This window comes from Boleophthalmus pectinirostris, unplaced genomic scaffold (assembly GCF_026225935.1).
Source record: "Boleophthalmus pectinirostris isolate CB_2022bp ecotype Guang Dong unplaced genomic scaffold, ASM2622593v1 HiC_scaffold_22, whole genome shotgun sequence".
Classification (NCBI taxonomy): domain Eukaryota; kingdom Metazoa; phylum Chordata; class Actinopteri; order Gobiiformes; family Gobiidae; genus Boleophthalmus; species Boleophthalmus pectinirostris.
In genome coordinates this window covers 22091596-22107735 of record NW_026571190.1, presented here as the reverse complement: position 1 = coordinate 22107735, position 16140 = coordinate 22091596, and the positions used below count along the sequence as shown (strand labels likewise).

The following is a 16140-nucleotide window of genomic DNA, read 5'->3' as shown; positions in this document are numbered from 1 at the left end:
TCTTAAATGAGGAACATGTTTTGTTAAAAAGGTCAAATATGATTAAAAGCCGATGTGTATCGTTTGATCACAGACCACTTCTCTTGATTATCTATGGCACCTATACAGTCTCATTCTGCGGTGTTCATCAAACTACTCCCTGTAAATATAATTATGTTTACAAAGCCTATATTGATTTTTAAATCTCTTATTTTACCCGCTTTCATAATCTTGTGTCATTTCACTTAGGTATGATCTGGTAAACAAGTCAATATAGCTTTGGCATCATGGAAGATTCATATATTTCAGTTTATTTTATTTTATTTTATTTTTTTTTAGATAAGAGCAATGCCTCTCTCTTATTTTGGTCAAGTTTGTCCACTGATTTAGATATTTTACTTTACCTATCCTTAGCAATTGGTTTGCAATGGCCCCCAGCTAACTCACTGACTCCGTGCAGACGTGTCCTCAGGTGAATTGTATTAACTTTGGATCTCTAACTTATCGCAACTCTAAACTCCCATATATAGGAGTGAAAGTAATGTTGAAAACTATGAGCTATAGGTTGTAAACTGAAGTGGAGACACCTTAACAAGAGAAATAAACAATTTAAAGCCTGCATTAGGTCACTTTTTTCATGGAGGAAATGAGACCTCTCCATGGAAATGATATTGGCTTTCCCTGAAATATGACGCACTATGGCATTAAACTCTAACATTTGTGTCATTTCAGATGTTTTTATTGCTTAAAAATACCCCCAAATCATGCATTCTCGCAGTGAGCGGAGTCGTCTCTCCAAATCAGACCTGTAACTTGGCCTTTTTGCTCCATGTGCCGGTCTTGAGAGATACATGTAATACAATACTGTGGATTATTCTGGCATATTCCATAATATATCCATGCAGGCAAGCAGGTGGAAAAGTTACAATAGCAACATTTCGACTGGCTTTACCCAAACCGGTTTGAGTTCTTTGGTTTGGTTTGATTTATTGGTAGATATCTGTTTCCATTTTAACATCTCTTTGCGCAGTGCATTGGGTTTAGGTAATGTTAGATTCATTATCCACTGGACATTTAAGATTTTTGATGCAAGTACTGTCAATTGATAAAAAAGAAACAGCTGTTGTTAGCATGCGCTAGCTTTGTTGGGACCCCTCAAACAGCTCGATACAATTCACTTTAGACAGTGGAAACACTTACCGTACATATCCGTGCCAAAGCAAACCAATGGAAATAAGGCTATAGTGTACCTTTAAGTAGAAAGCGAAAAGTTAAAATACCACATTAACTTACATTCTTAGATTTTGTAGCATATTGAAAACATTAGGAGCTTTCTGAGTTGTGAGAATGTTCTTAACAAGTGCATCTCTCTGTACTAAAGTTTGTACTAAAGGGAGTTAAGTCTTCATTTGTTGCTGTTACCGTTGCTTTGTTGTTGCGTGTCCATTTCAGAAGACACAGTTACACAAAACAGGTTAGAGACGTGTTTGGTCTTCATAGCCTCAGAGCTCAAATGCAGCCAGCCGTGACTCCAGCTCTCGATTTGTCTAATTATGTGCACTTTGTTTGCCATTAAACTGGGCCAGAGAGACACTTAATGATCTCACAGAGGAGCAAATTACAGACTTAATATTGTGATCTTTAATTATACTTTACTAGCTACCTTCCCATTTGGCAAAGTTATTTTAAAGTCTTATTTTTCCGAATAGACAAGGCGAGCCCTCTGCACGCTGTTTACACATCCCACAAACTGCTAATACATTTGGAGTGCACCCCCCCTTTGCCTCAGCCCCTCTCTTCCTTAATTGCCCAACATCATGAGGCAATTTGGGTTTTTTAATCACCGTTTTAGCAGTTATAGCGTGGCTGTCCGATTTCCTGCAACTAAAGTGTGTAGTGCCATTAGTGCGAGTTAATTCCGCACAGCAGGCCGGCAGTTGTGCGTGTGATGCTCTCGGGACTCAAACAACAAGGATCACAATGGAAAAGCTGAGCTCACGGGCTCAATCACACCGCTTTGTTGTGGCTGGCTTTGCATTCTTTGGAGATTGTTGGTGAGATGTATCCATGCATGGGACATAATGAGATACTTTCATGTCAAATTTCAGGTATTTTCATTGTTGATGTTGACTCATAGAATACAACTAATTGTTTGTTTTTTAATTATATATTGGCATTTTTGGTCATGCTCGTCTGTATAAAACTCTCTTTGTGTCAGTATACAAAATGCAGGATATGGGATGGATAAATTGCTAATTATCTTTCAGATATCATCTCAGGTAAGAACTGATTAAAGTACAGTAACAGTTCCACCAAAGTCAAACACATTCAATACAAACATTAAAGCCTCACAGCAAAAGAGTTAACCTAAAAAAAAAAAAAAAAAATTAAAAACACACATCATATGACAGGGTTTGCTTCTCAACCAATATGACTCATAACTTTGTCTCATGGAGGGCTTGACACCTGCTTGTGTCCATCGAGATGTTATTGCTTTGCCTGGAACATACAACAAAATGGTATAGATCATATTTACCTTCATGGAGAGTGTTCTTGGAAATCTGATGCAGTACTGCTTTAATGTTCATTTTTATTTTTATACTGAAGTCAACTTTCTGATTACAAATACTGTCCACATTTTTATTAGAGTCTGATCACTGTATCACCCATCACACAACTTTACATTGGTTATGGTCATTCAACACATCAGGGGTCCTTAAATGGACCAGAGCCACAGTGGGCCAATCCTAAAACTTTGCTACTGTGTACCTTCATTGGGCTGAAGTAAAACCTGTGGAAGTGGTTTTACAACTGTATTTATACATGTCCTTATTCCCATATGCCAGACTATAGACACAGAATCTCACCATTTTGGCTCTGACGCACTTTTCAGCCTTTAAGTCAAACAAGCACTGCAACCCAGCGGGTCATATATTAAAACTCATGCACTTACAGAGTGAAAAGCAAAACAGAGAGACTTCTTGTCCTATTTTAAACAGTGTCTTATATAAACGTAGCGGGGGCTGGGTGATATCTGATAAAATAGATCAAAATTACATTATTGGCTTTTATAGCCCACTGAAAACACAGCCTGAAGGTATGCTGTTTGGCAGAGAGCGGCTCGTAATATGTCCAAGAATTGTTACCATCTGGCTCCACGGCAGGGAATACTTCTCTCTTAAAAACCTCAAAGTCAAAATGATATAAGTCAAACGCAGCATTCATAACCAGGTTGGCTTTTATGGATGCCTGTCCACTTCGATTCGGCTCCACTCAGTCTTGGAGATAACTCGGACAATTTTGAAAGCTCTTTTCTCTTAAAAGGGGGTTTGCTGTTACATTCTGGCAGGGCACTGTGGATACAACTTCATATTTCAGGTCATTAGGAGGTAATCTTTTTCATAGGACCAAAGATCAGACAACAAAACTGAGATCCTGAAGTTTGAGTCACATCCTTCACCAACAAAATGCACAATATGCTTGTCTCTGTCTGGACAGGAGAATGCGCTCCCTTGACATTTTAACCCCTTTTTGGGAGCTACACCCCTCTAATCACACTCCTGTACACAGTTTCGACCCCATTATCTTATTATGAGATTACAATGTCAATGCGCTCACAATTGTGACAATTACAGTAAGTGGTGCAGTAATTTTCAGCATTAAATGGGCTCTTTGTGCAGCGCAGCTCCACAGACTGTCACCGGGTGAAGCCCTGTGAATCACATGCACTTTTATGTGCACAATAAAGAGTATAGGTATACTTATGAGGACAGTGGGCGAGCTGACAGGCCCTGGGCTGTGCAGATGAAACATGAGTGCTGTTTAGAGCACTGGAGCAGAGTGTTTTCTCACTGCCTCCTTGACCTGTCACTATTGATGATGTGTGTGAAGGGGACAGCGTGCTGATATCCTCTGCCCCCTCCCTCACCACCGCCCCTCCCTCTCTGGCGCCCGCTATGAGAGAGAAAGCTGTTGTTAATAAAAAGTTTTCAAAGAATGGGATGAAAAGGAGGTGAAATTGAGCGGCCCTGGCTGTATTATTTCTTCTCCGTATGGGAGCTGGCCTCTCGCGGTCTCTCCGACGCTCTCAGACCAGGAGGGGGTCGCTGGCTCGGTGACCATTACTGCCCCGGGGCCAAAGCAAATCATTTGCCTCTCTGAGGCTTCAAAGGGGAGCAATTACACTTAAGTAACCAAATGAATAGATAGCCCAGCTTGGCAGCAGTTTGGGGGAAACAGTGGAGGCCTTTGAGTGAAGAGGCACCACACCTTTGGAGTAATATGTAACGGCTCGCAATGCTGAAAAGAGGACCAAAGTAAACAGCAAAATATTTCCTCACTGAAGAAAGCGAAAAGGAGGAGCTAGTGAAACGTGTCCAAACCAAAACAACAACATTGTTTAGAGCGGTTTACCAGACCAGATGAGAGCTTTTAGACTCCACTTGTGCCATTAAACAAATAAAGAGCCAACCACTGCAGTGTGCTGCATTTCACACACAGTTTATGTGATGGCAGGCAAGAAACACAGTCTAAGCAACCATTTAGTAAAGAGATCAGCTTTCAATTAGTTTAAATAAACTGGCAAATCATTATTTATTCTTGTCCACTGTACATGCAGCAAAGAAAACATAAGCAGGGGAGGAGCAGAGTATCAAACTCCAATATAAATCAGTGCTCCTGAATCTGGGCAGCACCGTGGCTAAAGATAATTGCAGTGTTTTGAGTGCGTGGCTGTGCTACTGCTGAAAGCCTGAGAAAGGCCCATTGACCAGAGTGGAGACTGGGAGCTGCACAGTGGAGCTCACCTGTGGAGAGCGCTCTATAGCCACAGAGACAGCACAACAGCTGCCAGGGTTGTAAGTCCAGGCACCTACTGGAGCCACGGCATGGACCTCTTTCAAAGCACTGCCACTTAGTAACAGAAGGCATGTGCCAAACTTGCAGAAAGAGAAAGAATAGTCCCGCTTGGAGTTCACTAAATATCAGCAGCACTCTCTTTTTCAGCCCTCCTCTGTCCCCCCTGCCTCTGCCCTTTCTCTCCATCCTTTAGTCTATTATAATTCCTCCATAAAAGAACAATGGGTGAGTGAAAGACCCCCAAACCACTCAGATATATCAACAATCGGCAGGGTAGAAGGAAGAAGGGGGGACTATGCTGAAGTGTGGAAGCCATCAATTACTGTGGGCCTTAAGTTAACATCCCAGCAGGATATGAGCATTAGAATGCAGATATGGGCAGACATTGGGCAACAGATGCCGAGCGAAGCGGTCAAAAGAGCAGAACATGTGCAGTGTGGGACGCTGCCTCGGAATCTACAGAAGAATGGAAAATTAAGTTGAATGATGATTGTAGCAGTGGCTGAAAAGGGCTTTTGTGAGAAGAAAACTGGAATTATGGCTTTGAGATGAGCCAAAAACCTCAGTAATGTCCCATATGCTGCAGTGTGCAACAAGTGTCCCTCAGCTTCATTTCTCCATCCACAAACGCACCGTGATGCCTTCAATGGCTTTGAGCTAACAGGATTTTCCTATTTCTCTATTCTCAGCGCTCAGCAAGACCCGGCCTCTGGGCTTCCTCCTCGCGCTGCTAATTTACACTAGCCTGCAGGCTTCCTTCACAGTCAGAACACCGCAATTGTATTTTCAGGCTCATTAAGCAATAGCACACGAACGGGGGCAGCTCTGACCCCCCATCTACTTTCCCGTCCTCTCCCGGTAGGAAGAATGAGGATATAAATAGTTGGATGATAAAATGCACTTTAAATATATTTGAGTTTTGATTCCATGTTGGAGCCAGGTCGTCATTGTGGGACTCTTCTGAGAACCAATCCGGCTGCTCTGTGGAAAAGCCCTATTCAGGAGCAGGCCATGCGTGTTTATTTGAAAGAGACCCCCGCTTTCTTAACTTCCCACCCGGTGCCATTGTTCCACTTTTCATGGGGAGGACTTTGAAATTGTAATCTCAGGATATTCAAACACACACATTTGTTGTGACCTCTGGTGCCTGCAATAACATTATTACTATCAGACAAGCTCTGTCACTTTGGATCTGGGCTGTTTTGTCCATAGTTATCGTTTAACAAGGCAATAGCCCACGTTTTACAAATGAAATATGGAAACAATAACATCTACAAAGAACATTTAAGATTTAAAGAAGTGTGGAAATGTTGTTGACATTAATGTTATTATGCTCTGGCCTTGCAGAAAGCAGTTAATAAGATCAATTAATGTGTTTGTGGTTTAGGGGAGTAAATCATTATTTTCAAGTATTTTATATATGCTGTAGGCTATTTGTTTCTATCAGCAATGTAAAGCAACAAGTCAAGAGGTCAATAAACTTCTCTAATCAAACAAGATTATTCATTTTATTTTTATGCAGTAAGTTACACTACCATAACTATAAACCATTTTCAAAATGACACATAGCTGTACTTTGGGGTTTGATTCTTTTTTCAGATAATATTTGTCTTACTGATGCGACCAATATTTACCAATAATGATATATTTCAAAACCAAGCCCCAAGTTGTCATTAAGTTCCTGAAGTGACTTATCTCTTACGTTAAAACTGAAACAAAATACATTTTCTCAGATATAACAAAAATTTTCACAAATAGAAAAAAACAGAAACAACAATAATCAAAAGATAGTTATGGACCAGATAACAATAAGCATCCCCCAATAACGCCAGTGCCTAGTAGCACTCATATAACTCGCCCCTCAGTTCATAATGTTTTATAGTGTGAGTATATTAAATATTACTGAGCAAATAGCTGTGATTTCTTTGCTTTGGCTCGGTATGGACTAAAGCCAGCAGTATGACAGAGCCCTTCTCTTGCTGTGCTCTAGCAGGGCCCTGGCTGTGAGCAGTGTGTGTGATTGTGGCTACATTCTTGGTTTGGTGAATGTGACCACGGAGCAGCCACACTGAGCTCCCAGTCCACAGCGCTCCACCGATTTCGCCCACTCGTATTGTCTACACACTTTCCTCAAGAATGTGGATTTCTATGGTCTTCGGCAAGCCAAACCTAATTGCCAATCGCATTGTCACCTTTTGTGTTTGTTTTACTTTTCAATGTAATATGTCTCTGTAGAATAAGTCTTTCACTCCTGTTGTAACTAAAAGCTCCACTGGACTCTTTATTGCCTAATTGCTTTTTTACAACCCCCAAAAAAGAAGCCATGATGGAGGCAATTTGCTTGGTTCAGTTGGAGAATATTTTGCTCATTACAGTGGAACATAGGGCACGCTGATGCCGCAAGAGGAAGTGGCTTTGGCAGGCCACGTCAAACTGGCATTTAAGTGCAGGATTCAAGCGGGTCTGATGTGGACGGGATCAACTTGTTAAGTCAAATGAAAGGTCAAAATATTTTCCACAGCGTTGCGCAAACTCCATAAATGCTGTCCAAATAGCTAAAGTGCCTTGCTGCAAGCCTGTACCTCACATTCACATAAGAGCCGTGATGAGGCAAAAAAGTGAAATAGTGTATTGTTACATTTATGGGAACTTGGGGAAGAAAAACAACATTCAAGAGAAATAGTTTTAAAAGTATTTTTGGAAAGCACTACAATATATAATTGAAGCATTTGTAATAGGAGTTGGAATAACCTTTTTGAACATAAGCACTATTTTGTATTACTCTGCACTATTTGGTATTGGTTTCTAAAATGACAACACCATGTATTGATCACTAAATGTAACATACTGTATATTCTTTGTTAAAAGGGATATTAAAGGTCCCATATTATGATATTCAGATTTACGTTATAATGTTGTTTCCTCATCAAAAACAAATCAGGAATTGTGTTTTGTTTCATTCACACATTTAACACACAAATCCTGCATATTTAGGCTGAGTTCTTCCCTCAAAACAGAAAACACTCCTTGCTATGTCATGCTGTAAAACAGGAGATGCTCCACTGTGTTTTTAAACTCTATACACCTTCACTTGAATTATTTGAATTATTTTAGCCCTGGAATTGCCTATTTCTACTGAACTAAAGGAAAAAGGTAGCTGTTAACTACAAAACTACCACTACATGACATCACAAGGTGGAACAGAGCATTTTGAGCTTTTGCGATATAGACAGACTAGTAATGCAGGATTACTCAAACATGTCTCAAAGCAACAAAACAAAACTCCAGGTATGTTTTTGATGACATTATAGCATTATAACAAGGCCAAAAGGATGCAAGACTCAATTATGTATAATATAGGACCTTGAAAGATTTTATTGTTGTTTTTTTTTTCAGTCATGCATGGAGTCACACAACTCACAGTTCTCGCAGTTCTGGTAAAAATGTCATGCGCAGCATTGGACATAAATTTTATTTTCTTAGACAAAAATAATATATTTTTTCCTTTGGTTGTTTCAAAAGTTAGAAAAGAGTTCATTTTGTCTCCACTCTGTTGTAGAAATGCATGCGCCAAAAAATCCTACCACAATCTAACCCAAAGTATCTGCATTGAGTGACAAGACTGTTTGTGTCTACACTAAATCTACAGTTAGGGCCCTGGTTTGTTTTATATGTAGCCATGACCCTTTACACATCGTGAAGTGTCTAAGTGGTCCAGTTGAAACATGAGTCCACTTGAACATGTGAAAATCTTTAGCTCTGTGGTGCCAGCTGAGAGGAGAGTTCTTCCCGTGGAGTTTCTCTAACCTTGGCGCTCATATCTGCTTTCAAACTCCCTAACACCTTTTGACACTGCTCACCCGCCTGCACGCTGTTACAGAAATGTCTTTTGGCCCAAAGGATAGGGGCGAAACGGAGGACAGGAGGCCAGGGACACCAGGTAACCCATGGACCTATAGTGTCTGTACATATAGCACTGTATGGGCAGACTTTTTAAAGGCAGAGAGACCCGTGCGTCACAAAGGAAATGAAGCAGTGAGTAAAACATCAGGATTGACTCAAGTTGACTCATTGACCTGAATCCAAACAGTTCTTTTCAGCTGTTCACTAGTGTCTAGAGTCCTATTGAACTATATCTGGTGTTTGTCCTATGTGTAAGTTCATTTGACAGGCACTCATAAAGTAACCTGTAAATAAGGGTCACCAAATTGTTATTGTTATCTGTGATTACTGTACAAATAAACTGGCATGATTAAATGTCTCTCTCAAGGCATATCACAATTGAATACATTGTATCTACTATTGTTTGAACACATGCAGCTACAACAGGAATATTTCTACTATTTAGACAATCCGGCAAATCAGCTAGATTTTCAATTTAATAATGTGACATTTTGACTGTGGGTGTGGCGTGGACTGTAAAGAACTGGATTGATTGTGTGATTCTGAAGTGTTAACTCGTTTACATATGCAATCAATCAGTCACTGAGACTAATTGGTGTTATTGTAAAAGTAGAGATAATAGATCAGATAAGTGCGGTGTTAACCAATTAGTACGGGCTGATCTGATGTTGATCTGATAATGGCGCACCACTGAATCCCAGAAAGCAAAATTGTTGTAAATACTGAAGTAGAATGACTCTTTTGTTCCACGTCCATCATTTAAACATTAAAAACACTGACTGGGAGCCTCGGTGCGCCCCCGCTTCCTGCACTACGCAGTGGACTATGAAATATCTGCAGGACAATTGGTTAAGTGGAGTTAACTGTTCGCCTCTTTTATTTCCCCTCCTCTCTTTCCCCTCTCTCCCCGCGAGGTATATCTTCCTTTTTGATCCCGCCGAGTCTGGCGCCTCGCACAACACAACTCGTCTGGCTTATTAAATGCTCTGACCTGGAGAGAGGAGAAACGCCTGTTGCTTCTCAACTGGGGCCATTGTGCGGGAGACGAGCGAATGACAGCTCCTAAATTGCTGTAATGTTGTGTGACCAACGTTCAGACCTAATCAATTTCTGTCGCTTTTGTTTGGTTTTAGAATAGTTTTTACATTTGGTTTAATGCCGCGGGCCATCCTCTAAACAAAGTTTGTAAATATTAAAGAGTGGTTGTCTTTAAAGGGCGCGCTCTTCTGAAGTGCGATAGAAGTAGTCTCGCTTTGATAATGTCAGTGGGGCTCTTTAGTTCCCATACAGTAGGAGAGGACGCTGCTCCTAATGGATGGAAATGGCCAGGAGTCCTCCCCACTGCTTAATTGCGCTAAAATTGGTCTAAGCCACTTTTGTGAGGGCCTTCAATGGGCGCGCACCGCATGGGGTCTGTATGATTAACTTCTTCTTCCTTTCAAAGTCCTCTTGATGTTCCTTTTGCGAGGCAGTGGGCCAATCAGTGTTCAGCTCTTCAACGTCATGATGTCACTCCGTGCAGCTGATTGGAGGGTTTGGTGGAGTAAAACAGCCCCTGCCCTTTTATAGACGACCCCCGTCCGGTCAGTACTATTGACAAGACTGACAAGGTTGAACTCCGGATTCAAACTAACTTCTCTGGACGGACCAGCACGTACGGGCGCTTCAACATGAATAACGGACAGAGTTCACCGTCACGCGACGGAAAAGAGGACATAGACAACGAGGAACCCAAAGACATGAGCGCGGAGAAAGGATACAAGGCTCACCGGAGCAGCCTTCCGTTCAGCGTGGAGTCGCTCATCGCTAAGAAGACCACCTGTAGAAGCTCGTACTCTTCCACAGACTTAGCGCTGTCCCTCAATAAGACCGGGACACAACAGCCACAGATCCCTCAAAGGACTTTTTACACGGAAAGGACTCCCGGAGACAGCGGGCACAGTTCATCCTCACACTCCCCCAGCGAAGACAGCGCGCAACTGAGCGACAAAGACCAGAGCACTTGGTTCCAGACCGCTTCCTTCTCCTCTCCACCAAGTAAGTCCATTATAAATGACACTGGACTAGATGCAATAGTTAGACTGTTGACGGTATTATTTGGAAAAATACGCATAATAAGAATGTTTTTTGTGATCAAAAGACGATGGGTAAACTATTTAGCACATGCACATTTGCTGCAAAAGATTTTAAAAACCGCTATAATGTGTGTGTGAACTGTGAAGCGACCAAACTACATTTAAAGTTTTTTTTTTTTTGTTTGTTTTTTTTTTTGTATTGGCCTACATTTTAAAAAAAATATAAAATATATATATATATATATATATATATATATATATATATATATATATATATATATATATATATATATATATATATATATATATATATATATATATATATATACATATGTATATATTTGCTATTTAAGAAATATTAAACCGTTTTTGAGGCCTCAGATGAATGACAGTAATCCAGATTTCTGTTTTGTTGGCAGGTCTTGCTGTATTCTATTCCACAATATTACCCCTAATACCAATACACGCAAATAATGCTATCATTTATAATTTTGTTTTTTTTTCTTGCAGGGAGCTCCAGCCCAACGCAGTGCACTCTGCGCAAGCACAAAAACAACCGCAAACCTCGAACGCCCTTTACTACCTCGCAGCTCCTCGCGCTGGAGCGCAAGTTTCGCCAGAAGCAGTACCTTTCCATTGCAGAGCGGGCCGAGTTTTCCAACTCTCTGAACCTGACCGAGACTCAAGTCAAGATCTGGTTTCAGAACCGCAGGGCCAAGGCGAAGAGGCTGCAAGAGGCCGAGCTGGAGAAGTTCAAGCTGGCCTCCAAACCAGTGTTGCCTGCTTTTGCCTTGCCTTTTCCAATTGGAGCGCACGTGGGCTCCCCGGCCTGGAGCCCTTCCAGCGGTTTCCCGCGGCCCAGCGTGCCTGTCCCAGGACTGTTCAGCGGGCCCGTGGCCTATGGGATGTACTACCTGTCTTAGTATTCCCTCTGTATGTGAGAAAGAAGAGACTAAGGACAATACATTTGTTACTGTTGTAATTGTAACTTCAGAATTTGAAGTCATCTGTGACTCCTTTATAAATGATGATCCATGTTTAATCAGGTTAAAGCCACACGCCTTAAAGGTCTCACTGTGGACGTTTAAACTCTGCGCAATAATGGACAGGGAAGCTTTAAGCAACAAAGTACTTAAAGGTGGAGTGCCTTAAGACCAGTGTATCACTTGAGCTCCTTTGCTGTGTCCCAGTCACTGTTCGGTGCCTGTTTAAAATGGGGGATTATATTCTTACACGTGTATTAGACACTCTGTATGGAGTGCCTTACTGTATGCTGAAAATGTACATAGGCCACATGTGGACTATGGATGAAGCCTGTGCCTCTGTGATGTGCACAGTGGTATTTATTGAAACTGTTTGTATCTGTACTGTGTACATCCTGCGTCTCTATGTAAAGCTTTGTAATTTGTAAAAAAAATAATAATAATTTTAGTAAATAAACATTATACAAGATGCCCAGGAGTCGTCATCATTTTTATGCATTTTAATAAACTAAGCTTATAAGTAACAGAGTTTTATGGAAACAGAATGTGTGTGTGGGCCAGTTTAGCTGCAAATTATATTAGCCAACTAAAATATATAAATCACAATTAAATACGTTTTTACATACACTCTTTGTAAATAGCCAGTATTTTTGATAATTTAAAATTATATATAATTGGAACTGAAGAGTGTTCTGTCTCTAACCTGTATATGTCAGTTGTTATATTTTCCATAAATGTTTGAAAAGAATATAATAATATATAGTTGTTGTTTTGTTTTTTTAATTAACCACCTAGCAAATGCCAGCCTGTTATATTTTGTGTTAGTTTGAGTGTTAAAGGAACATTAAAGGATAGAAGGTCAGATATTTAAAACTATGATTTTTATGCTCTTGGGGCTGTCATCTGAATTTTTTCAGGTTATATTTTAAGTAATCGGCTATGAGACATAAAATGGTTGTCACTCTTCTGGATTCCAATTTTAAATTTTTTTGAGAAAAGGAGGAGCAGTAGGCCCATGCTCATGTGTTCCCAAACTCCAAATTCTTTACAAAGTCTGCTTATCAGTTTGAAGACATTGCTGGCGTATTTGTATTACTTATAAATAAACCTCAAAGATGTAGCAAGCAAAATAAAAATATTAAAATAGACTAAATGATAAAGCAAAACAATCGGTTGCTGCAATTCAGTCCGGCTCCTATATATTTGAATTTATTTGTTTGGAGGATAAGCCCCTTGAGATGTCTCACCATCTCGTTTTGAGCGTATCCTATATATATAAAATATATGGATAGATGATATAGATATAGATATAGATGTATAGATGTAGATGTAGATGTAGATGTAGATATAGATATAGATATAGATAGATAGATCCAATAATGGCCTAGATCTGGCCCCACATCAACATATTTTGCCCTTCTTAATAAACTACATTAAACAACATTCAATTACTACATTAAATCTCAAAACGCATTAAATGATATTAAATGACAAAATGTACTTGTTTTTTTTAAACTCCAGGTTTTGTGGTTATATTTAAGCAAGAGTGTGGGAAGCTAAGATAGAGAAGAGGCAGAAACTCATCTCCGTGGGCATGTCGTAAATGCATCGTGTGTCCCACAGAGGGCGGAAAAGTACCAATTGTATTCGTGATCAACAGAAGAAGAAGCACTTCCGTCCTCTCCGCTGTCAGACGCGAGCTCAGCGCAGTGAGGTGAGTGCAAGTATCTGTGCGGTTTGTGAATGAAAGCAACTACAGATTGTGAAAAAAGACACGCACCTTTAGGTCCGTGTATTTATTCGACTCATAAACATATGATAGTTTAATACCTATATTCGATTAACTATGAAAACATCCGACCTTTATGGAAATCGTCTCTGACCTTGGCTAGCAAGCTAACGCGTTTAGCCAAAGATCCCTTTGAAATATCCCAGCGTAAACAGTCAGTATGCCACTCTTTACACGAGCTGGACGCTTATCCTTTCTCCTCACGTTTTGTATTAAATTATGCATATTTAATATTCAATTTTGCCGAAATTGCGTATTTGGTGGTCGTGCTCGTAGGTTTGTTGTTTCTGTTCAGACCCTTAATGCCCTCCTTTTTTTTTTTTTTTTTTTCATTTTTCTCTTAAGTTGTCCAAAGCAAGCTTCTTTTTTGTCTACATCATTTACAACTACAGTTGTGTTAAAATAGCTTATTGTGACTAGTTGATAAGCCTACTGTACACTTCTTCTGACTAATTGTACACTATGTTCTTCCATATTGATTAAGATTGTTTTCAGGCAAAGATCTAACAATGTTTCTTTTTATGTTTTACAGTCATTATGGCAGGTCGCAGGGTGGCACTCAAAGCGATTGACTGGTTGGCATTTGCTGAGCGGGTGCCACCAAACCAGAAGAGCATGTTTAATGCTCTGAAAACCCGAAGTGATGCCATCGCTGCAAAGTAAGAATTAATTGATTTTAACTTTTTTTTTTTCCTTTATGGTCAGCACCAGATGTAATGTCAAACGCTTCTCAGAAAACTGTCAGAAAACACTCATGTAGTGAGCACAAGTACTGAACCCCAAGTCTTACACTTGAGACCTTTTTTTTAAGTCAGTCGTACTGTGGCAGCAGGCGTTTCACCATCTAGTATGGGGTGAATGAATGACTTTTGACACTTTAAGAGGCTTTGACAAACAAGTCTTTTAAATACCATTACAAGTACAAGTGATTATTATTAATTATTCATTATTATTATGACTTTAATCGGTCAATGATGATATGCCAACTGAGTGCCAAGATGTTTAGACAATCAACAACAAGGAACAATCACCTCACAAACTGGGATAGAATAAATATAAATGCAAAATCTCTATTCAGTAGTAGTTGTAATTGTTAACTTTTTCAAAGCCAATATTCTCTGTCTCTCCCACAGGCTAGCTTCTCTCCCGGAAAGTCCTGCTGCCATTGACTGGAACATGTACAGGAAAGCAATAGCTATGCCTGGCCTGGTTGATGAGTTTGAGAAAAAAGTAAGTAAATTAAGATATACATATATGTGTTTGAGAGGGTGTGTGTTTGGTGTGTTGGCTCAAATGTCTGTTGGGAAATGCTCTTTGTACACTGTGGAATGGACTAGATATAATTTCTGTAAATGATCTCATTGTTTTATTCTACAGTGGCCTTGTACAGCAATAGTGATCATTTCCATTACCAATAAACATTTTTTAATTTATTATGTCTTTAAATTAATCTTACACAATGCACACAGAAGCAAGTTTTTAACATTGTGTTGCATTCTCTTTCAGTTTTCAGCTGTGAGTATTCCTCAACCAGTTGACACACAGACCAGCTCGATCAATGCCCAGGAGGAGGAAGCTGTAAGTGCACTTTTACAGTTGACTACTTATCCATGTTAATTCTACAATGTTTAGTACAAACTTGTCAACAATCCCATTCTTATTTTTTGATCTTGAAAATGCTTATTTTTACAGAACGTGTCTGCTCTAGCCTACATTGAACAATCAAAGGCTCGCATTGCCAAATATGAGAAAGAGGTGAGGCACTATTGGCTGTCTTCACAACATAACATTGTGTCAACTGGACAAAAGCTTTTTAGAGTGAATAAGATTCACCACTCCAAGTATTCGCTCTAAAAAATTTTCATCCTGTTGACAGAATTCAATTTTCTTTTGTGGCATAACCTACCCAGATGACTGGGATTAGACATTATTAGTAGTCTTGAATTTCAATGTGATACTGTTTTTAATTTTAATTTAATTTTTTTCGTTCATAGCTGGAAAAATTCAATAACATGATCCCATTTGATCAGATGACCATAGAAGACCTTAATGAGGCCTTCCCCGAGACCAAACTGGACAAGGTCAAATACCCATACTGGCCTTATAAGCCAATTAACGATCTGTAAATCTGTATTATGTCTCTCAAAATAAAATATGTATTTTAAAATGAAACTGACTGAATTTTGTTCTCTCTGCCAACGTATTCAGTTGAATCTTTCTTCCACTGGGAGGCAGTGTTGCTTCAAAATTAACTTTTAAGATTTTATTTAAGTCTCTAGATTTAAGAGAGATGTCATTTCAGCATATTGTCTTTAATCCATATTCAGCAGAAGTCTGGATGGTTTACATTATGTTCATTGCCCAGATTGGCCAAATAGATTACAGTGAAATTAGTAGGTAATCCACAATACAATAATTGCATATCTCCCTCCATTATTTTACTAACGATTGGTCTGCAACAAAGGTTTGTTTTTATTGACACGGAGTGGTGAGGGGGGGTCTGCTGTCTGAAACAGCATTTTGATTGGACCTGAGACAGTCGCCATTTACGTCG

At 39.7% G+C, this 16140-nt stretch overlaps 2 protein-coding genes across 2 annotated transcripts; both read left to right on the top strand.

The window, feature by feature from the left end:
• The first annotated feature begins 10138 nt into the window (after positions 1-10138).
• LOC110166257 (homeobox protein MSX-2-like) lies at positions 10139-12133 on the top strand. The gene is made up of 2 exons (XM_020931484.2): positions 10139-10776; positions 11325-12133. The coding sequence occupies exons 1-2, from the start codon at positions 10410-10412 to the stop codon at positions 11735-11737; spliced, it is 780 nt and encodes a 259-aa protein (XP_020787143.1). The 5' UTR covers positions 10139-10409; the 3' UTR covers positions 11738-12133.
• Positions 12134-13425: 1292 nt separating this feature from the next.
• atp5pd (ATP synthase peripheral stalk subunit d) lies at positions 13426-15758 on the top strand. The gene is made up of 6 exons (XM_020931465.2): positions 13426-13511; positions 14119-14245; positions 14720-14816; positions 15093-15164; positions 15279-15341; positions 15581-15758. Exons 2-6 carry the CDS (start codon positions 14124-14126, stop codon positions 15710-15712), a joined length of 486 nt encoding a protein of 161 aa, XP_020787124.1. The 5' UTR covers positions 13426-13511; positions 14119-14123; the 3' UTR covers positions 15713-15758.
• Positions 15759-16140: the final 382 nt, after the last annotated feature.